At 44.0% G+C, this 24,149-nt stretch overlaps 1 protein-coding gene across 4 annotated transcripts; it reads right to left on the bottom strand.

Moving 5' to 3' along the window:
- Window positions 1–3,290: 3,290 nt before the first annotated feature.
- On the bottom strand, window positions 3,291–23,942 carry nr4a3 (nuclear receptor subfamily 4, group A, member 3). 4 transcript variants are annotated; one of them, XM_079163883.1, is made up of 8 exons: window positions 23,815–23,942; window positions 20,691–20,861; window positions 15,888–16,720; window positions 11,424–11,553; window positions 10,506–10,669; window positions 10,196–10,395; window positions 6,862–7,040; window positions 3,291–5,138 (listed from the first exon to the last, which is right to left on the bottom strand). In XM_079163883.1, the coding sequence occupies exons 3-8, from the start codon at window positions 16,716–16,718 to the stop codon at window positions 4,876–4,878; spliced, it is 1,767 nt and encodes a 588-aa protein (XP_079020009.1). In that variant the 5' UTR covers window positions 16,719–16,720; window positions 20,691–20,861; window positions 23,815–23,942; the 3' UTR covers window positions 3,291–4,875. The 4 variants fall into 4 exon arrangements, with proteins under 4 accessions (XP_079020009.1, XP_079020008.1, XP_079020010.1 ...); XM_079163882.1 differs by having other exon boundaries at window positions 20,691–20,906; window positions 23,815–23,937; XM_079163884.1 differs by lacking the exon at window positions 23,815–23,942 and adding an exon at window positions 19,780–19,861 and having other exon boundaries at window positions 20,691–20,855.
- Window positions 23,943–24,149: the final 207 nt, after the last annotated feature.

Below are 24,149 nucleotides of genomic sequence, written 5' to 3'. Positions count from 1 at the left end.
AAAACGTGTTTATTTCTCTTATTGATTATATTTGATCGTTGTTTTTTTAACTAGGAAGGGGCAGCATATGAAATAAATAATAAAGAGTTCAAAATCATTATTCTCTCTCTCTCTCTCTCTCTCTCTCTCTCTCTCTCTCTTTCCTATTAAACACATTCCTCAGGCATTACAAGGAAGTTTACTCCAACATTAGCTATTTTAGATCAATATATTTCTATTTCTCAAGTCATATTGCTGGCCACTTGTATTTTTTTTATTCTCAATGGTTGTGTACAAAAAAAAAGACTACAGGCTATTTCTTTTACTAAAGCCACAACAAATGCATTATTTATTCATGTTGTTTTAATAAGTAATCCTTGCTCATCATTAACACTGAGGGATGTTGTACAGAGTCACCCCCTTTTGTGTGACCCTGTACACAAGTGAAACTGATACACTCGTTGCCACCAGTTAAAGCGATCAGAAGGGAATTATATTCCAAACCATTAAATATTCAATCAAAAATAATCCTGCTATGCCGTAAGGCTACATTTTGTGTGCTACTCATACTCGTTCTCATTCAGTATCACACTTTTTGAAAGCTAAATAGGGATTTTATTTACACTAATTATAACATAAATAACTAAATAGATACATTAGAATAAATGTGTTTTATGGCACAGTGTTCTCCATCATAATTACAATATTTTGATGACAATGAAGGGAGTTTAAAGTTACATAAAATATAATTTGGGGCTAATCAAACATTTCTTAGGTAAGTGGGGTTTTACTTTGGGTCTTCGGACTTCACAACTTAAACATTTCCAAAATCCTGGGTACAGCTATTCTGTGGGCTAAAAGGTAGTTATTTAAATGACTGTGAGGTCACTATGTGTGGCAACATAAATTAAAATGTGTGGCCTTTCAAAATGTGACACACATACTGATGACAGCCAGACTATGAAATTTATGTGAACGTGGTAATATTTCAAGCAGTGGCAATATATCAAAAAGTCCGATTCAGATCACAGCCTCAGACCCAACATCACTGAATAACATAAATTATAATCAATGGATAAAGGTTATAGGACAGAGATGGGTGATTTGATTTAGTTTTACATATTTTTTAAAACGTTTTTTATTGTTCGTCATTTACATTTAGCTGTTCATGGTTTACAGCATCAATCCTGTGGAAAGACACATAAAGTGTGATGTTTTTCTCTATGTTGTGTTTGGGAGAAAGACGAAGAGAGAGAAATGGGTTTCCCCCCCCTCGCTGTTCTGAGATCAGCCTTTGTGAGTGGGTCTATTGCATGTTTCCACTCCTCTTCTTTGGCACCTTTTACCTTTGACATTTAGGCCAACACCCCACACACTCTTCCCTCAGCGGATGCTCCTTGCAAAGAGGCCACAGTAAAACACACAGTCCCCTGCTACAGGGGATTTCCCCTGGTGTTATACACATGTTGTGCATGTGTGTGTGTGTGTGCGTGTATTTGTGTGTGTCTGTCTGTCCACTTCCAGGGGACTCCCAGAGTCGCAGACTGAGGGGGAAGAACAAAACTGACATTGAAAGTCTAGATAGCAAATCATCAAAAATGTTTTGGTTCATGTGTCTGTCTGTCTGTGTGTGTGTGTGTGTGTGTGTGTGTGTGTGTGTGTGTGTGTGTGTGTAGGGGGGGGCTCAGGAGGACTCAGGTGCCATTCCTTTCAGTCTAATCCAGGAAGTTTGTCAGCAGGAGAGGAGGCCAGCAGGGAGCTCCGTTCCCTTCTTACCTCCTGCATCTTACTGTTTTTTGTGATCAGCACATCCTGATGGCTCAGTGGATATAAACCTTTTTCACAGCGGACATCTTGACTTGTCATAGCAGGAAAAGCACAGGTGCTACTAACATTAACGGTGGATTTGTTCTATTCAGGTGTTCCAGTGAGCCGTGACAGTGTGACAGTGAGCCAGCATGCACAACACCAGGACCCTGAAACTGAAGCAGCTAAATGGAATTCAGTCTTCATTGCTTCTATTGTTTACACCTGTGCTTCTAATACTGTGACATGTCAAAATATCTTCTGTGAATAAGGCCTATTCAGATCACAACCTACTCTATGTTTTTGTAAGCCTGCAGGTCTTTCTTCATGTGAACACATTTTGATATCATCAGTCTTAAAGGGGTCATTTTACATTTCTGAATGGATTAGGATACACTTTAAATTTGTGTGTGCGTGTGCAAATGTACTTGTGTGTGTGTATGTTCTAATGGGACCTCTAATTAAGACTCTGGGGGTATCTGCTATCTGCCAGCACTGATCGATTGGCCACAAGACTGACAGCTCACTGTGTGTTTGTGTTCTGTGTGCTCACATGCAAGTTTGAGTGTGTTTCAAGCTTGAAGCAAAGCTCTTGGCTTGGTGGTTGTGTTTCTTTCCTGGTCACTCAGAAATGTCGCCGTCGTAGAAATAGGATGTTCATTTGAACACATACAGCACACGAGTGCACACAACCACTCACACCACTGCAAAACTAGTGTGAATGGTCTTTTTATGCTTGCTGAATAAAAACACAGAGATATCACAACTCCAGTCAGGAGCGACAGAAACACCAGCACACACAGAAAAACAATGTTAAAGTGTGTTTCCTGGTTGTTAAGTAAAAGCGTTTAGGACTTAATATTTTATGTTGTGTGGTGTCACATTATAGCTCTTAAATGGAGCGAGTTCAACAGGGTGCACTCCACACTTGTACACTCACTCTGAACTTGACCCCCCCCCCCCCCCCACACACAGTTAGAGGAGCTGTTCACAATTTCACTACCACAGTTACTATCAATCACCTGGCTATCTGAGAGACAAGTGTGTGTGTGTGTGTGTGTGTGTGTGTGTGTGTGTTAGTGCGTTAGTGCTCGTGCTGTTGCGCAGGAGGACGGGTGAGTGATGGCAGTGACAGTATAGATGGCATGTGCTGTGAAATGTCACCGTGCCAATCGATGGTGTTTAACGAGGCTGGAGGCTGATCTGGACCTCATGCTAACATGAAGCTGTCCTCGCTTCCCTCTTCCTCCCCCTTCTCACTCTTCTAATCCCCCTCTACTCTCCGTGAGAGCCCAAGGGTCTCTCGGGGGAGAGGCAAGGCCTTTTACCTGTCAAGAGGCTTTTGTGTCTTACCAGACAGACACACGTATTCAGAATATAATCAGCTCAATTTTGGCCTTTTGTTTACTTTTAGAAAGTCTCGAAACACTGTAATGTTTGGATTTTTGGGCATTTTGTGTGAAAGTCATGTAATTAAATAAAAATCAAAACACAGGACGCAGTCGGGCAGAATAATCAGAACTAGTTTATGATTTCAAAGTGCTGAACAGAAAATCCAGTGAACCAAAGAGAAAGAAAAAAAATAATCAAACAGGAAACTCAAACCAAAGAGGGACATTGAAAAACAGCAACTTTTTTTCTTTTTTGTTTCTCTTCTTCAAAAAACAATGCACAACTCGTACCACAATATTTGAAAAAGCTAAAAACACTTCAAAATATTAGTTTTGTATATATATATATTTATATTTATATCTATATAATTTGCTTTTTTTCATATTTCAAACTGCCGCCGTGAGTGTGAGTGGGTGGTGGAGGCCCAGGGAGATCCCCATCGAGCCACAGTCTGAGACACAAACACAGGTCGAGCTGTTTTGACAGGCTATGGCAGCTCTTGACAGCTTATAACACACCATGCATATGATCCTGGCTTCTCTAAGCGTACACACAAAGACAGTATGCAACCATGTCCTCCACACTCTCACACGGCCTCCACAATAGAAACAAATAGAAAAAGAGCATGACTGCGGAATGTTTCATCCCTGGACATACAGCTATCTGTCGAGCACCCTCCTCTCCCCGACTCACCGCCGTCCTCCAGGGGAGCAGGTAGGGTGTGTGTCTGTGCTTCTAGCCCTTGTCAGGGTGTAAGTGCTTCAAAAGCCAATTTTTTTGTCCACGTTCATTCCTCCATACATCTACTTGACCTATGCTTTAAAAATGAGTTAATTTTAAAAAAACATACTAGAGCAAGTTCAAGTCTGGGTGACTCTGTCATCAATCGTTAGTGCACAGTATCTCCTCTGCTGTCTAAAGCCAGGCGTGGACTGTCTCTCTTTTGTTTAGCTGCTGATAGTACAAGACAAATCTCTGTGTTCAAATAATTTAGAGTTTGAAATTAAACCATTACTTCTCCACTTCTCCCTTTTGTGGTGAGATAGCACTTAAGAAATTGCACTTGGAATCAAGAGCCCAACTCAACAGCCACTTCCATGTGTTTATGAAATATCTGTGTCTGCTTTGTGATGTTTCTGAGTGTCTATGCTCACGCTGTCTGACCTCTGACATTTCAATGCATTTTCAGTATGAAAACGCCGCCTTCCTTCTTTCAGCAGGAGGACGTAGAACACACAGTGACTTGTGTTTCACTGGGACATCGAACACAGTGACACCACCCCTTCCCTCTCTACTCAAAAGAAATCCTCATATTGGATGAGTCAGGCCAAAACACAGATAAACAGTACTCATAAACCTTCTTTCTTTTTTGCTGGATGAGCTGCCACCCAGACGGCGAGAGGACAGTAAAAAGTCTTTTTTCTGTTGTCCATCTCAGCCTCGTCATCCTCCCCCACATGAGAAAAACAGGAGGATCAAATAAAAAGTGGTAAAGCGTTTGAGTAATTGTCTTTTAAACTGGTGAAAAGCGTTCAGTTGGTTGTCCTGTTGAGTGAAAAGCATTTGATTGGCTCTCTGCTCTGCATCAGTCAGAGTGGAGTGAGAGTCTCTCTGAATGTGTGTGCGTGCTCCTTGAGGGGTGGGGGGGCCTGAACAGAACGTGACGTGGGTTATTTCTCTGTGTGGTCAGCCCGCCCATCAGTAGGGCAGAGTGTCCAGGAACCTGTCAATCAACGGAGGGGGCTGTACCAGGTCCTCCAGCTTCAGGTAGAAGATCCGTTGAAGGCCCTGGGTCCTCTGGGAACGGAGCTCTGCCCTTAAACCCAGGATACGACTCAGAGGGGGCGCAGCCTTAGACGAGGAGGAAGCAGGGCCGCAACCCAGGTGGTCTCTGAGACAACAAATCACTCTATTCTGCAGCTCCTCAACCCGCTTTGAGTCCTTCAGACCTGGGACTTGCTCTGTGGATGGACAGACAGAGACATTAGGAAAATAACACATTAAACAGCAAAAATTGCATCCGTTGAAAAAAAAAACACACATACATCAGAGCTCATTCAGCTGACAGAGCATTAGCTACATCTTCTTTTATATTGAATTCCACCTCATTAGCCGGTATAGCTAATGTTCTTAACAGGCCTTAACTTGTCTCACTCACTACAGATCAATACAAAGTCTAACCTAATAAGCCCCCTGTACACTGCGCACACACACACACACACACACACACACACACACACACACACACACACACACACACATATAGCCTACAAACATTTGAACACACACAAACACACAAATTTGTCCCTGCAATTTAAGACATTGACAGAAACAAAAGTGTTCAACAATTAGCTGATTATTCGGCCCTCTGAGCAGCCAAATTAAATTAGAAACACACACGCACGCACATACACTGCTGCCCGTAGCAACTCCTGTGGCACCCGTACCAGGCTTAATGTGACACTAACTCATTCTGCAGAGAACAGGGTGTCCAGCCCCACACACAAACACGCATATACAGGCACACACACAAGCCAGTCTGCAGGGAGGCTGTCACTAAGACCAGTCTCACTTTGAGGTATCTATTATCTGAAGCTTATTTATTGTTTGTTTATGTGACTCTTTTGTTTGTCCTGTGTTTGCTGCCACAGAGTCACTCCAGCCCTCCTTTCACGGCAGCTTTCAGACCTCTCACACACTCTCGCTTCCCTCTCTTTCCCTATCCCTTCTTTCTCTATGTACTCCCGGGGAGGGATCGATGACTGCCTTTCTGCAGGGGCCACTCTGAAGCGGTCGATCGCCTGGTGGCTCTGGCGGCTCTGTCGTGGCAGTGCTCTGTGTGCTTTACCGAGGTGGCAGAGAGCCACTGAGAACAGCGCAGACGCCATTCCAGAGCTGTGCTCCACGGTGGGCTGGTCGATCAGGCACAGAGTTAAGTGCTCCCCCAGAGAGTGAGGATGGGGTTGGAGGGCTTAGACAGAGGAAGAGAAGGTGGAGGAAGAGGAGGAGGTGGCGGGGGCCGAGTGAGGAAGGAAGATGAGCGTAGGGAGGAGTGGTGTTTTACCCATTACACACTTATACGGTGTCTGACTCTGATGTGAAAGTGTAAAAAATGAAATGTGAACACTTAATTGCACGGGCCTCCTCTATCACCTTTGGCTACATTTGTAATTGACTATTTCTAATGTACTTTACCGATCACTACATTTTTGACTCTTCTGTTGTGCCTCAGAACTGTGGTTGCAGAGAGAGCTTTGACCATGCCTCAATTTTTCACACATGGACACTGATTAGAGGGCCAGGTGTGAGGCAGGTGCAGCAGGTGCTCCAGGATATCGGGTTCTTGTTTCAGGTCGAGATGTGTGAGAACAAGCATGCACATGTGTGTCTTTGAGCGTATGTGTGACGTTAGTGGATGTATCCACCTGATCACTGTCACATTAAATCACCCACAGGCAAAGCTGTGGATAAAGGAAAGAAGGTGTGTGTGGATTTGTATCCATATATTTATGCATGAGCAGCTTTTATGATTGACAATGTTTGTTTGTGGATAATGGAGAGGGGCAGCTGACTTGGAAAACAGGGTGCTTTTTTTTCTCAACCTCATTTATACTTTATCTTTTTTATTTGAATCTCTTCTGATGGTGATTTTGAGATTTGAAAGTCACTGGCTTGTGTTTTTACCTGTGAGCAGTACGAGGGCAGCCAGGCAGGCGAAGGCGGAGGCGTCCAGGTTTAGGCTCTGGAGGTGGGTGGAGAAGTCCCGGATGGAGTCCAGCCACTCTCCGAACCCACGAAGGCACTGGAACCTGTGCAGCACCAAGCCATTACAGAACACTAGTTTATCCTCCGACAGCATCGACCTGAGACACAGAGGAAAAAGGAGATGAAGAAATTTGGTTAGATCTCTCTTCCAATGAAACGCTGCATTTTCCCTCCTGTATTGTAAATATGGCTTGAGATACTGGGGCAAGGAAACAATTACAATAAAAACAATGAGAAAACCAGGCAGTATGCGCACTTACACACAAACGGGATACACATCAAACACAGGCATGCAGCTGATTAAGGTTGTGTTTTCCAAATTATAGCATTTTAAAACATTCCTTCTGGCAGAGCGGGGTGAGTGGGTTAGGGCAGAGTGCTGCTCTATGTGTGTGTGTCTTTGCAGATAGGTAAACTGCTTTGGCTTTAATGTGCCCGGGCTGTGGTGAGCAGTGGAAACACAAAGCCTTAATTAGGAAATGAAAAGGCTCCTTAGACGCATTTAGCCATCGGTTACTCACGACACACTACATCCCACTCCTTTACCATCGAGCAGAGAGGGAACGAGAACAAGCAGTGAATGGGGGAGGGCTATGACTAGTCTTTATTAGTGCCTAAATGAAGAGCATGGTTCTCTTCAGAGAGCGAGAAAAGGTGTTTTGTTGGAAGATCTCAAGAAAATGGGACAAAGGCAGAACGTGTGTCCTTGAAAAACAGCTGATAGATGAAAGAAGAGAAGAGTGAGCGCCAGTGGGGATGGGGGGAGAAGAGGGGAAGCCTCAAATCACATCCCGCACATAAACATTAGTTTGCTCTCGAACATGCTCTCGAAACCACCAGTTCTGTCATTTTTACAGTCAAAAATACCATTCCCATCCTATACACACAAAAGGTTTAGAACTAGCCGTCAGGGCCAAAATGGTCACCCATGACCTGGAGAGAGGGGAGGTAGAGGGGAGAAACAACTAAGAGTAAAGGTGCAGGTGTTGGGAGAGAATGGAAGTGGCAGAATGGGAGATGCTCGTCACCTGTTGCTGAGGGAAGAGACTGAATTTCTTGACCTCTGATAACGTTTTTATGCTAACGGTCGTAGTCTTTTGACCCCTGGAACTTTGTTATATCCCTTAAATTCCCCCTTAAATGGCTTCAATGTTTTATGCAAACTGTAGAGTCTTAAAGTTATGATGTAAGCTCGATCTGCCCATTGTATTAGTGCACTTATGTTAACCAAATTTCATTGGCGCCATCTTTTTTTTATGTAAACATATTAGACATTCTTTTCATATATTTTATTTACAAATTTCCATCAAATGTAGCATTAAAAAATGTGCATATTTCTAAAAATGGTTTTGTGTTTGTGAACAAAGCTTTTTGACACTATGCATTTAAAATTATGAATTGAGGGATAAATGTCAGCAAGGTGGAATATATTTAATCTTTTACTACAAATTAATGTAAAACTGAAAAACAACATGTTAGGTCTCGTAAACCTATAGAAATACAATAGAATATGAGGCCAACTCACTCTAAATGTGTGTGAGTCCGAGCTGATACGGTTTGAATTGCCCTGATTGAGTAAATCCCCCTCTGGTACACTGAGCTACTACCAAGAGACACAATTCTATTTGACCCATGTCTGATAGTAGCACATGAGCAAAACTACGCAGACAGTCTGGCAAACAAGCAGCCAGGCAGATGCACACAGACACACACACACACAGACACACACACACACACACACACACACACACACACACACACACACACACACACACACACACACACACACACACACACACACACACACGTACACACACAGCTGGATGTCTGCCACACATTCCACTCACTCCTGACTACACTGTCACCACGGTAATCAACCAATAACCACAGAAACTGTTTGGTAACGGAGTGCTTACGGCAATGCCGACCCAGAAAAGCGGAGCAAATTTACTCTACACACACTGAGCACACACACACACACACACACACACACACACACACACACACACACACACACACACAAACTCACAATCATACAGACATGTGCTTGAGCAGAGGTCTGCAAGGCATCTGAGTTCAGCACAGGGTCAATGTAAGGCTGCGTCAACGATGAGATGGGAGCGTAGACCTCATCCTTTGCACTCACAGAAGACAGATAAAGTAAGACAGTGCTGTGCTTGTGTGTGTTTTCCTCTGTGCCGTGGGAGTTTGGCTGATGGGAAGATGAGCAGTGTGCGTGAGCATGTGTGCGTTTGATAGAGGCCCCTATGAGTCCACCATTTAGCGTGAGTCAGAGTCGCAGCCTGATCCCCCTCCTGCTGAGACTGTGATGCCACCACCCATCCTCTACCCACCCTGCACCTGGACCTGCACCGGGAGGAGGAGAGAAAGTTGGGATTCTACATCATCGGTGTGCGTGAGTGTGTGTGAGTAAGTGTGCTTGAGTGTGTGACTGTGTTGGTTTTCTGCACTAGACGACAGCGCAGACAAAGGGATGAGCTTGTAGCCCAACCCCCGTCCTCCCCATAAATTTAACCAGCCACATGCCTTACGAGAGCAGACCGGTAACCCGGGGCAATTCTGAGGCAAAGATGGGCAAGGGCAGTCATAATGGCACCACAGGTATCCACGAGCAAGACACACACATCCTCACATACACACCACTGGACGCATGAAGTAAATTAAGTCGATTCCCCTTTTTTTAAATTTCAGTCAGCTGAATTGAATATGTATGTCCTTCCATAACAGCCCTTTTCAGTTTCTCAGCTGACTAGCTTTTAGATGGAATTGATCCTGTCAATTCACAGTTCACAATGTTTGCACAGTTTTAGCCCGCAGAACACACACAGAGCTCTCTGTGCGTCAGATATCAGACGAGCGGAGCGGAACTTGGTGGGTGTAGCTGCTGTCATAGCTACAGACTCCATTCATAATTTGCTTCAAATGGCGATTACTCAGCTCCGCTCCTCCTACTCTGGATATGCACTGCAGCAGCAGCACACGGCGTTGCCCGCTGTACTGTAATGGAAAAGGATATGCCTGATATAACTGCCTGTTGATCCTGGGCCAAAGGAAGTAAACTTTCTGATAAAGTCGTAGGTGTGTATTTTAAATCTTGTGGAAGAAGTTTGAGATGTGCACATATGGATGGAGACTTGTGTACATGTTTAAAAAGTGAAAATACATGTGCTAAAGTTGTCCTCCATCGGCTTTTTGTTCTGGCACCAAACAGGCTGCATCTCCCCTTTCTCACCTGTGAGCCAATCGCAGGACAAACAGCTCCAGGAAGGCAGAGTCAATGAGCAGGTTTTGATCGTCACGGTGAAGCTCGGAGAACCCGGGCAGCCGTTCAGCCCAGCATCGTGTGGTCTCCATCGAGATGGTGAGCAGCCTGTAGAAGAGATGGATGTGCTCGGCATCTGAGGAGGAGGAGGGAGGGTCGGCAGCACTGAACTGGATGGAGAGAGAGATAAAGGACTGAATAAACTCATAAAAAAGCCATATTTCTCACTGAAAGCATTTTCTTTGACTACAATGAAAAAAAAGGGGGGTGTTTGGGGTACCTGGCTGTAGTCGAGGTCACGGGGTGTGCAGTGAGAATAAGCCCTGAGCAGAGCGGAGAGCAAGCTGAGGGGTGGAGATGGAGGAGACACTTCTGTCTGCAGGGGGCTCTTTGGTTTGGAAGGCAGACGGCCTCGGCGCCCCTTCAAGCTATCAGTACGAACCACTGTGAACAAGATATGGAGAGTAGACAACAGGCAATAATGAAGAGGTTGTTCAGTTGGATCTGGTAATATTCACGCATGCATGCACAACAAGAACTTCTATTCTCCAACTGGTCGGCTTGTCATCACTTTTGATTAGCGGTAGAATTATGACAGGCTTTTCATCACAGTAGCTCTCCCAACCTTCCCACAATCCCTACACAGGAGGCCACTAGCCAGCAGATGGCAGTGGAGCTGTTCTACGGGCTGCACATGTGTTAACAGGATAGAGAGGCGTGTGTGTGCTTGTGTGTAGGTTTGCTTGCATTCATGAGAGCGTGTGTCTGTGTGTGAAACAGGTGAGAAATGAGGGCAGTGTGGCTGCCGCACTTCACATCAGCAAAAACACCTCTGCTGTGCAGCAACAATCAGCTATGTCAGATGTGATGACACAAATGTAGAGAAAGTGTGAGCGCCTTTGAGTCTCTTTCAAAGCTTTAAAATCATCTGGATTGAAGAGTTTAAAAAGTGATGGGCGCTAATTAGTACAATGTGAATTCTACTTTGTCCTTCCACCAGAAAGAGAAAAGGTTACTGTTCCATGGATGTGTGTGATGCTGCCACAAGCCATGTCATTACCGGCCTATTAAACCCTGATTGCTGAGACAAGCTTCATCATCATGGACTGGAGGTCAGATTTGTGTTGCACTATGGTGTGTGTGTGCTTGCCTGTTTAGAAAGTGGGTATCAGGTGTGTGGTCGCTTTGTTTATCTTACCTTCCTTCACCATGCCGACACTCAGACACTTCTGAAAGCGGCAGTATTGGCAGCGGTTGCGTCTCCTCTTGTCCACAGGACAGTTCTTACTGGCCAGACACACATACTTGGCGTTTTTCTGCACGGTGCGCTGGAAAGAGAAGAGAGAGACATTCCGATAATCAGCCTCCAAACACAATCATCCAACTAATATTTGATTTGTTTAATTCAATTTCTGTTTTTTTCTCCCTTCCCCATCAAAGAATGAAAGCGGAATCTCCCAGGTCAGATTTTAATTACGCTCTGAAAGGCGGCGTTGACATCAGTATAATTAGATAAAATTAATTTCCCAACAAGCCTCGCCTGCAGGAGGGACAATTTTATTAGCGCTGGAGCTGACAATGGGGACCGAGCGCGTTGCGTGCCGAGGCGGGTCCCGCGAGACTGGGGGACAGCGGCCGAAAGAGCTGCGTGATCAGATTGCTTGTGAAGCTCGTGGGTCAGTTCATGGTACCTCCGGGGCCTCGCGCATCGCGCCTCTCTCAATAGGCCCCGCGGGAGCTGTTTTCTCCTCGGCTGGCTAGCGCGATTATTACTGACCTTATTAAAATGAAATCAGAAACGGGCCACGTGGGGGCCGGGTGAGCTCCCCGCGTGGATCAAAGACAATATTAACAGAGTGGCCTATACCTGTCCGCAGTGTGATAATGCAGGAGAAGTGTGCAGTTCGGTAATTATTCTTAATATAAACAAATCCCAGAAATGTACTCAGTGCTTGTGTAACTTTGTCCGGTGAGGTCTAGGCTACTGGCATGCAGCCAATCTTTACAGACGTTTTTGGATTAAAACTCTCTCTGGGCAAGCCTCTGCCTGAGGTGCAAATCTGTTACAACGATACGATTACAATTACACCATAATTACTGTCATTTGCAAAGTGTTTATATTTATACTCTGCCATGCTGTGACCCGCAGTAGCCTAGTCCACTCAGACAAGACAGCACCAGAACAAACTCCAAATTAAGCAAACGGAACACGGAAAGTGTCGCAGCTTCCCCTCTTCTTTAACGCCTCTAAAACACATCAAAACAAATAAATCCAATTAGGAACCCCTCGCGCCACACATGCCCGCGCCCCCGGGAGACCAATAACACACCAATTATTCCATATGCTCCGGCGCGAGTGCGGAACTGGCGCGTAATGGGCGCCAGCGCCGGATGAGAGCCGTTGCCATGGCACCGCAGATCGCTCTGAATGAATCCCTCTCATCTCTTCAATGGTCAGTGACCCGTGCGCGCGGGGATAAGTTAGTTATGGTCATTAATGTGTTTGAGGGGAAATAGCATCCGTTTAGTGGGGGACCGAACTAAACATGAAGCTGTATGAGAGGCTGCTTGACATTTATTTACACCTTTACAACTCTGCACCGAGGCGAACACAGAGTGTGAAGACATCGCCACAGTCTTTCGTGCATTTCGTCCAACAGAAAAATCTAATTAACATGCTTGAGTTCAACTTTTTGTGTGGATTGATAACTTTGAGGTTTTGATTTTTACAGTTAAACATTCTTGATTCTTTCGTTTGCGATAAGAGCTTGTGTTTTTTTCTGCAGCGGATTGTGGGTTCAGGTGGAAGTGATGTAAACTCAGTTTACCCTGGTGGTTGGATGAGTATAGTTCTTCCCCTCAGTGACCTCAAGGCCACTGTATGTGTGTGTTTGTGTGTGTGTGTGTGTGTGTGTGTGTGTGTGTGTGTGTGTGTGTGTGTGTGTGTGTGTGTGTGTGTGTTTGTGTGTGTGTGTGTGTGTGTGTGTGTTTGTGTGTGTGGTTGGAGCTCTTGTGACCTTGCTTTCTAATAAGCAGCGTGGGGCAAGACTGGCGTCTCAGAGCAGAGACACTATCAGAGCTAATACACTGTAACTAACTAGTCTCTGATAGTCAGATCAAATTATCTCAATATGGTTAGCAAATCTGTAGATCCTTCTTGTGCTCTGTACATTGTGTACCTATTTAGGCCAGCTTATAGTGTGTGTGTGTGTGTGTGTGTCTAGTTCAAGTCATCTCATCCTTCTTGTATTTCGCTGAATTTCACTTTGAGGGCAAGAAATGACTAATTTAAAATTTGCTTGGTATCAGAAACTGAAATTGTAGGATGGCAGTAATGTTTGTGTGGGCAAGGACTTAATTCAAGTGAAAAGATGTTCAGTTAAACGTTGACAGTCAGAGTTGAGGAATGAGTTATATGCACTGAAAGCACATTCACAAACGCACACGCTTACAGAAGCTCACATGCTGTCGGTGTTATGGGGGCTGTACGGAGGCATGCAGATGCAGAATCTTGACATGTAACATGTGCTAATAGCCTGAGCTTAAATTAAAAGCCTTTAGGGACTTTCTTCCCCCTTCTCCTCCCCCTGTCTCCTCTATTCCCTCCAATCCTCAGCTTCTTAATCAGAGGCAATCTCTCTCGCCGTCTGTAGAGGAAGTGAAAGGGTGGTTTGTAGTTAAAGAATTATGTGTCGGTATCTCTGAGCTGATTCAATTGTTTTCTTTATGGAAACAAAATAGACTTAACTTTTAAAACCTGATTCATAGTGCAAAGTAGTTCTCCTACACATATATATGACTGTGTATGTGTGTGGGTGTTTAACTGGTTGCATTTCCTGAATGAATTAAATGTTGAACTTATATCCATTCAAGGGATATAGTTTTGTGCATTTTAATATCTTCTTCCACCACTGCCACCTCCCAACCTTTTTGTGACTTGCATGCTGTGCAAGCATGTGGAAAATAAAAATGATGTGCAATGAGCTGAGCTGATGTTTTGTGTGTGTTTTGACCGAAAAAAACACAACTAAAGTAGCTCACTAGTTAGGACAGTAGGTGCATAAAACATGTCACTTTTTAATAGTATTTTTGTATCCAGCATAATGTTTGTAAAATACTAGATCTAGTTTTTAATTCAAAAAATAATTCTGAATAGGTTTAATTAATTAATGGAAACCAGTGAATGGACTACATTATTCTGCAAAAAAATAATAAATACAGGAAAAAAAACTATTTGTTTAAGAGCTCAAATTAATTCACAGTGAAAATGTGCCTGAAATTGCACTAATGACATAACAACAAATTACAGCAAGCCTCTGGTTTAATGTGTAATAGCCATTCACGAATAATTAAATATAATCAGGAAAATATTTTTAGGGGACAATAAAACCATCAGGATAATGGAGGTAATGTGCCTGATAATATGAATATGAAAAAGAGCAGGTGTTCGAAAGGCATGTTTCCGTTTCTGCTGTTGCATCCTGTATTCAGGGTGAAACAGAAAAACATGTACATGCTTATGTTGTATGAATATGTTGCTGTGTGGATATGTTGCGTGTGCATGCTTGGTTGCATCTGCATGTGTGTGTAAAGGAAACATAGTGAGGTTTGACAGGCTGCTGAGCGCTGCAGCAAGCAGACAGCCCGCGGCCTGCTGCCACCAGACGCTGCTTTCATTAATTACTAAATAAAAACAAATTGTGAAACTAATTGAAAAGAAGGATAATTCATTTCCACCTACCAGAGGCATTATTCAATTACCTCTGTGTTTGCCCCCTCCTTCTTGCTGTATCTTGTCTCATGCAGCCAATACAATGCTTAACAAGTGTGCCAGAATATGTTAGAATTCAAAAACTGGGCAAAGAAATGGCTTCAATGACTGACTGTGAGTTTGCTGTTTGAATGAGGTAGTGTACCACATTCACATGTCAGAGAAGTTTGTTATTATGTCTAAAAAAATAAATAATTGATGTTTAACAATGAGTTGTGTGTATGAGCACGTGTGCGGTGACATAGGATGTGAGACAGCGAGCTGAGAGGCGTTAGATTTGAATCATTTTACGGACCAAATCTCAAACTGACTCATATTGTCCTCAGTAATATGTCAGTGAAATGTGGTCAATTTCGTGGCCACCGATTCACTACAAACACCCTGAAAGGAAACTTAGATTTAAAGGAGGATTCCTTTTCCACTTGAATCATAGCATGGAGGGCCATTTCCCCCGTTTGTATTTGTGTTTTTTATCATTCTGTGTTCTCACCTAACAAACGCACACAGACCATGCATACACACAAGTTGCCCACTTGGTTGCTGGGAGAGACGACCCCTGTGGGTGTGTTGCGCTTTCATTATGTCTTTAAAGACGATTTAGAGAGCGCAGAGACGAGTGCAGAGTGGGAGCGAGGCAGCCGCAAGAAACAGTCAGTCAGTTTACAGCTACTTCACAGTGGGTGATATTTTAAGGTGGAATGTTAGTTGTGAATGTGAGTGTGTGCGTCTGGTTGTGTGTCTGTTGGTGGGACTTAAGCCACAGAGGAACAGGAGGAGTGGAACAGTAAGAAGAAAAGTAGTTACTTCAGAAATGGACAGAGGCATCGTTGTAGTTTTAAGCTTTGATGAGGCAACACTCCTAATGACATATTTACTTTGAGGGGTTTTTACCTTGAAGAAGCCCTTGCAGCCCTCACAAGTGCGTACGCCGTAGTGCTGGCAGGCTGCATTGTCCCCACACACCGCACAGGTGCCCTCTCCTTGGGGGCCACGCGGGGGAGGCGATGGCAGGCTGTCTCCTAGTAGGGGGCCACAGGGCCCAAGAGCCAGGGAGCGGAAGGCGAGGCTGCTACCCCCGGCCCCGCGGTGCAGCTGGTACATGGGCTGGTCCAGGGGTGGACAGTGAGGATGGGAGACAGAGGAGGAGGAGGAGGAGGAAGAAGAGGAGGTGCGAACCAATCCTCCACCCAGGCTCTCATAGCCGCCGATGCTGCCGCCACTGTGGGGAGGCGAGTGCTGGTAGAAGTGCGGAAAGCGGGGCGACTTGAGGGGGCCCGACTCCAGGCTGGAGCCCAGAGAGTGGGGGTGCGAAGGAGGGGCCAGGGGGTGCTCCTCCCACAGGAAGGAGGTGCCAGGCTGGGGCGGCAGGGACGGGGTGGTGGGAGTGGACGGGGGAGACTGTTTAAAGTACATGGTGGAGGAGGACATGGCCTCCAGCGGTGGAGCAGTCGGATAGCTCTCCTCCTCCTTTTTGATGGGCCTGTGTGTGGGCATCTGGTAGAGGCAGGAGGACTTGGGCTCGTAGCTCCCCTCCACGAAGACATTGAAGCTGGGTAGGGAGGTGGTGGCGGCAGCAGAGATCTCGCCACCACCGAGGTCCAGCTTCGTGTAGTCAGGGGTCATGAGGTCAGAGCCGTAGCTGTCGCCCTGGTAACTGAAGGACTGGCCAGAGTAGGCTGAGCCTGGAGGGACGGGCCCATACTGAGCCTGCACACAGGGCATGTCTGCCAGGGACACAGAGGACACATGTAAGTTAGAGCTGCGTGGCACGTCAGACCACATGTATTCCAAAAGTTTTCAATCAAAGCATTTTATTGGTGTTAGTAAAGTACAGCTGTACTGCAACAAATAGTCAGTGAGGAAATTACATATTAGTTAACCACCGATGTAAACAGAAAAGCAGGACATCAAGAGGGAGCTTGCCCACAGAAGACAATACAGGAAGAGCCCTGCAGTAAATCTACTATAGAAGGCAGACACATGCAGGGATAGTGCTGAACAGGGTCAACAATTAAACAGTGCATGACTAAAAGTTTCTGCACAGCTTTATTGGAACAGGCAGTTTTTTCAGCTCTTGAGGTGTCAGAAATTTTGCAATGTTATGAAACTTTTCTGAATGCACCTTTTTTTAAGGAATATGAAAATCTTTCCATTTACTGCCATTTACTCAATTTCCTGCTTTAACACTTCTTGCACCTCCCTGAATAAGTAGAAACATTTGCAGTACGCACACACCGCCGCAGACACTGACGATTCTCCCACAGTTAGTTCAGTAAGAGAAGCTGACTGAGAAAAAGCTGTCAAAGCAAAGATCCAATCCACTCCACAGAACGAAATGCTGAAGTATCTGCAACCAGGGTGTGTGTGTGTGCAGGATTTGTGTTGCACGTGTGTGTGGGTGGGTGTACTCTGGTTAGTCAGATGGCAAAGCAGATGAGATAACATTAAATAATAATGGAACCCCATGGTCGTGCTGGATGCTTGCTGCATAACCCACACACAAATGCACACACACACACACACACACACACCCACACACACACACACACACACACAGACTCAGATATTTCCTTAACTGCAACAGACGCCAGTCGGTATGTCTTGAGTTTTTCGCTTGATTTAATTCCGTCACAGCAGCAGGCCACCACCTCATCATCTGTGTGTGTGTGTGTGTGTGTGTGTGTGTGTGTGTGGACTATGGTCTTGTCTTATCAAACCCCTTACGTAATACTCTCCACCAGTGTGTGTGTGCATGATGTGTGTGTGCGGGCCAATCAGTCATGAGTGTCAGCACAGCCAGGGTTTTGTGGTGTTTGCTCGTCGCTCCTGAGCAGGGAACTGTCAACACAGCGCAGCTCTCATTGACGCCCACCATGCGCGCGCTCTGCCGTAATCGCCCTCGTTCAACGCGCGTCATGTTTGTCTAGTCAAATACGGGCCACATCGGATCCTGCTGTTGTTGTCACAAATTCCTCAATCCAAACCGACGCACTCAGGCTCGGTCAAGTAATCACAGCCCCCCCCCACCCCCGTTGTAAATAAAAAAGAGGTTTCAATCCTTTTTCAACAAAAAAAAACATCCTCCGTTTCTCAATTTTGATTGGCCAACTAACGTCTACTAATAGGCTAATAATAATGCATTTTGAAAATAGCCTACAACTTTTAGTTTGCGGTCATATGTGCCTATATACACGAATGTCAGTCATGGCGAAAGCAGACTGAGTGACACATTCATTTCAGCTGCTCTAACACAATTACATTATTCCTGAGGGGCAGCCTGTGATTGGGGCTGTGGGGTTTCGAAGAACAAAAGGTGACTCAAAATGTTAATTAAAGAAATAAGGGACACTCATCGATTTATTTATTTATTCATTCTTTTATTCATTCATTTATATGTTTTATATTATTTGTGGTTCTAACAAGGAGACAAAGGGTCAATAGAGAGCTGACCTTAGATTTGACCTGGTGCAGGAAAAATTATTATAACCCTGAAATTGATTTTTTAAAGGACCCTGCAGCCTAAAACAACACTTTTCTTTGAATATCAACCTTGAACTGTAAATGATTTCTTCAAAATGAACTGTTGGGTATAGCAGACAAACCTACACCTTGTTTAAATGAGGATATGAGTCAAGCTGTAAGCCTACGGGTGCTTGACATCATGAAGTTTTTTTTCTTCTTCTACTAGTGACCAGCTCTCCAGCCCACTCGGAAAAACATACATATGGCGTCATGGAGGCTTTCTGGGCTATACCTAAAGAACTTTTGCAACTGATTAGAGGCATCAGAGGAAGGCATTTAACTGTGAGCGGAGGAGAGTACAGTGGTGAACTTTGTGGCTCTCTGTGTGTTGTGTCAGTAGGTCAAGCCTCAGATCAGTGTTGGGCTCTAGTGTGTGTGTGTGTGTGTGTGTGTATGTGTTCAAGACTTATAACACCTGTCAAATAGAGTATTTTATTAGCAGCTATATGCACACAACATTTTAAGAAGAAGTGAATGACAAAAAGAGGGAGGCTGAGAAATTTTGCAAAACAAATATATGCCAATATACAGGCCATCTACTTGACAGATACTTCAAACTGTATTGACTGTGATGCTTGTCTATGTGTGTGTCAGGTGAGGAAAGATGCTTTTGGTGACTTGTTTATTCATACACACATAAAGGCACACACACACACACACACACACACACACACACACACACACACACACACACACACACACACACACACACACACACACACACACACACACACACACACACACACATTTTCATCAGTAATGATGTTCAAGATGTCAACATGAACCTGCATACGCTCATTCTACCAATAACATGTGCCCTTATCCTAAGAAAAACCTGTAAAACCACTATAGTGTTTGCAAACATATCATCCTCTAGTGCTTTACATTTGGTGGTGTGCCTCTCCTTCTCTCAGCAACACACACACACACACACACACACACACACACACACACACACACACACACACACACACACACACACACACACACACACGCGCGCACACACATGCTCACAAGCATGCACCCTCTCCCTCATAAACCAACAATACAAATAGAACTGTATCCGTGGAGCATCTTTATTTTCATGCCACTGAAGCTAACTTGTAGGAAACCTTCTACACTCCAACACCACCCTCAGATTGTCTTTATTAGCCTATGCAAGCAGTGTGTGTGTGTGCGCGCACAAGCAAGAGGACAGACAACCCAAGCAGAGTCAGACACAGGTGGTGCAGCATTGAGGCGAAGGGAAACAGTCTCTAACCTCGAGGTGTGCATTTCAACTGGACAAACTGCAGCTGTTCCAATAACTGAGCGCGCTTGTTCATTGTCAGAATGCCATAGATCTAACAAATAAAAACATGAAGTTGCAGACATAAATACAAAGACAATATTTTTTTTTGTCAGTGAATTATGAGATAAATTGGTTGAACTCAATTCAGTGGCCTCACACAATAAGTAAAGTGATTTTCATAAATATATATGCACACATAGGCCCACACAAAAGAACACTTACACCATCACTGACTATATGTTAAATATCTATCATGTTTTTTTTAATCATGTTTTCAATTTATCCAGGACAGAAAGTATACTATCTCGTGATTGAATATTCCTTTGACCAGGATACAAATAACAAAATAAAACTAAATAAAAAATGTATGTAACCGAGACAGTACAAAAATATAGTAATAAGAGGATCGTTGTCTATGACCAATGTGATTGGCTCCCAGATTTAAGTGTGCCTGCTCTCAGATTTATTTTTGTCTAATTATTGAAATGTAAGTTCAGTCCGCATTTGCCAGCCGACACACACAATCACTCACATACACAAGGGCACACGAGCAGACACTCTTGCGCACAACAAAAAGGTTCAGAATTGTTTTTGTTAAACACAGTATACAGAAGTTCAAATGCATCCTATTACACACTTACACTCTGATTTTACCTCTAAGTTGACAATAGACTTTTCGGGGTCTGCAGTTTTTCATACAATAATACACTAAACATAACCAAACACCTACCCAATAGGTGCACAAAAACAGACGTAATCCACAACAGTCACATTTACACATCAACTGAGAAAATAGATTATGTGAAGAAAGAAAGAAAGAAAGAAAGAAAGAGAAAGTAAAAGATTCGATGAAATGTAAAAGGAAGTGCTGGGGTCTTTACCTGGTGAAAGAGCTTTGCGCTGAATGGTGCTGAGTGTCCGGGATTGAGGGCTGGCGTGGCTGCAGCCGGGACAGGGCTTCTGGAGCGGGGAGGATTCGGCGGGCGTCGCAAAGGAAGTCTCCGATCGCCGGTGCTCCGAGCTCGGCTGGGCGCGCTCTTCCGAACCTGTGTCTGGAGGAGAGATGTCTGGGTCACCGGCAGTGATGTGGCGACACGCTGAATAAAAAGGTACGTACGGTCATCTCACTCAGTGATCATCATAAGGCAACAATATAAAATTGTATCACACTTAAGTTCAGAATTAGACTAATCGATGTTTACTATTTTTCAGAAGCATGCATACTTCCTAAACTTCATTTCTTAAAAAAGGTCGGACTTCATAACAACCTCAAAACATTATTGTATATTAAATATTTCTACTTTTTAGACAATAAGCCACAACTTGATTTTGCGCATAAATAGAGGAAAACTATTTGCCAAAAATGTAATCCAACAAATAAAGTGAGGAAATCGGATGAAAAGGAGCAGAAAGATGAAAGAGCATGACAACTTCTGTGCCCATCGGAGCAAAATGCCAAATGCTAAATCATTGCAATCATTCATGTAAATCCATTGGAAGGCAAAGTAAAAGGAAGATGTGCACATTAAAATGAAACATAGACCAACGTTGGCATTAAATATGACACTGGATCTGTGCTACAAAGAGAATATTATGAACCACAACTGAGGACTTTTAGCTCATTTCAAGAATTACACATACGTGGGCGACAAGTTTCATTCTAACACTACGCTGTGCTCTATTATTATTATAACTCTAATATTGCGCAACAAAAGACGTATTCAACCGGGCTAAAACTGTACACAACTTCTACAAATACAGACCTGCAAAAGTGAACACTTTTATAAAAGCCGTTTTTGTCAATGCCTCCAGGCCATCGATTTTCTTGTGTCTGAGCACCACCGTATTCGCCTGCTCAGGGTTCATCCAGATGCAGAGAGAAATCTAGAAATGTAAGAGTCGGACCTGAAACCGAATCAGTGGACTCCTGTGCGCCGTGCGCCTTCAACTCCCTCTCTGCAGCAGGGCGCACCATGGCCGCCGGATTTCAAGGCACAGAGCGCCCCCTTTCTGTCACACACTCTTATAAACTCACGCTCTCTCTCTCTGCCAGACACACATACCCTCTTGGATATACGGTCAAGTCGAGAGACCACTCGATCTCCCAGTATATGCATCTCAACCGACTCTCAGTGCTACATGCACCTGCAGCCTGCTGTCATCTCTTATCTTTGTGTCAACAAATCAAACTCCTCCACTTGGTGTCGGATAACATCCACTTTTCTCCAAACTCTTATAAACCAATTCTGTGAGGAAACGGTTGCATGACTATTCGTCAAATGTGTTTAAGTAAATAAAGAAGACAAACCAGAGTAAACAAACAAGTCAGGCTGTATAACACGTATTTGATTAGGGTTGAATTGGAACACACTCAATTCTGTGTGGAACTATTTGAGTGCAGAAAAAAACCCTCTAAGCCAATGAATGTATTTGGTTATGGCAGTTTCAGAAATAAGATACTACTTGATATACGTCAACATAGCCTCATTCTTTCATACACGTATGAAGTTGAGAGCGCAACTGTGCGTAAACGTGCTCTTATCACAGCTTTTGTGAAGGGTTAAGAAAGTGACAATAAAATGGCATGTTGACTTAAAAAAGGAAAAAGATAAAAACTGATTCTGCAAAGTGAGACATTCGGTCAGTTTTTATTTCTAAATGAGCAAACGGATCCCCTCTCGCTTTCTTCTCAGGCCGAGCCGGTTCGGTGGGGCTCTGGCCCTGCGCGCACCGGTAACCAAGAGAACGGCATAAGAGCTGCAAAGCACGCGCCCCGGAGCGCCGGTAGCCCCCGGTAGCCCCTTGCACCAATAACCCCGGACAGCGCGAGGCTTCCAGCAAACAGAGACAGAGAAAAGAGAGGACAAAAAGGAGAGAGCAGAGAAATATGTGAGTACTGTAAATCAGTCCTGAGAGGGAGACTGTCAGAAGTCCCCTCGTGCGCGGTTGCGTGCGTGCGTAAACCTGAGTGTGTGAAAGAAAAAAAAGAAAGAAAGAAAGAAAGAAAGATAAAATCAGAAAACAACCTAAATTCAGCAGTGGTAGTTTCTGATCACACATCATACGATTAGCACTAAGCCTCACTTCTGTTATAGAATACAGTGTCTGTGTTGCCATCAGAAGCTTCAAGGAAATACTTCACAGATGACTTCAGAAATTTGATGTGGCTTTATGGTGAACAGTTAATGGTTTTATCCTGCGATCAATGGTAGGAGAGGCTGTGTCCTCACAGAGACAGTAGACAGTGAGACAGCTGATATTTGCGATTGGCCACCAGTCAGGGGACAGTTCACACTACATGACTGTTTGTGGAGCTTTAATTCCTAAAAGCAAACCAGGGTTGAGAATCATAACGCTGTATAGGTTTCATTTGTGAGACAATATCCTGCTGTAGTATATGGCCTATCAGTGACATTGTATATAAACACAAACCCGTATCCCACATGACGCTATGTAAACTCGTAAACAACACAAGCCCTCAGAAAATCCAACATGATGACGCAAAAAAATAAAAATACAACCCACACATGGCAAGAAATCAAAGAGCTTTAACTCTCCTCTCTCTCAGCTTCTGAATGTAGACTATTCTCCACTCAGACCATTAGTGCGTCTGACTCCACTGTTCATTGTGTGAGTGAGAGGCATCTCATTTCCATGACAACCAGAAAGGATATGATACCTTCCCAGCGTAAATTAAATTTAAATTCAGCTTCATTTTGCTATTTGGAGACACCACACAGGGACATACTGTACGAGCAGCGTGTTGGAGTTTGACATATCAACAGGTTGGACGCACCAAGTTGGACAGAGCGGACAAGAATGATACAAAAAAGAGTATAGATTCAAAATGACATATTTATAATTTAGGTCGCCTAATATGAACATGCGTACACACAACTGATAGTTAATATGTTTTGGCTCTGAATGAGTCCTACAATCTAACAAGTAGTCTATACTCGCTGTACAGTAGAATATTAGAGACTCATTCATTCACAGTTTACTCACTGGTTTGCTGTAGAGGTTCCGTCTTTACATGTGGTAATAACCTCGCATGAAGTATCCCATTTCCATCCAGAATAATCACCAAGAGTCGAGTAATAGAGAGAAAATATATATAAAAAGGTTGGCCTAATGTTGCGGAGGATCAGGATGCATCGGCGACAAAAAGTTTCTTCTTCTTACTTAAAGTAGAAAAAACATGAAACAGAAAATTCAAAAAATTCAAAACTCCCGGATATAAGAAGTGTGTCTTCGTCCGTTCCCGTGAGTGTGTCAGTGCTGATAGGTGCTTTGCAAAGTAACGCGGGTTTGTTTATGTGCGCCGTCTGAAGGGAGAAAGT

Source organism: Pholis gunnellus (assembly GCF_910591455.1).
Source record: "Pholis gunnellus genome assembly, chromosome: 8".
NCBI lineage: Eukaryota > Metazoa > Chordata > Actinopteri > Perciformes > Pholidae > Pholis > Pholis gunnellus.
Note: the sequence above shows the minus strand (reverse complement) of the source record. Positions and strands in the feature narration are given on the sequence as shown.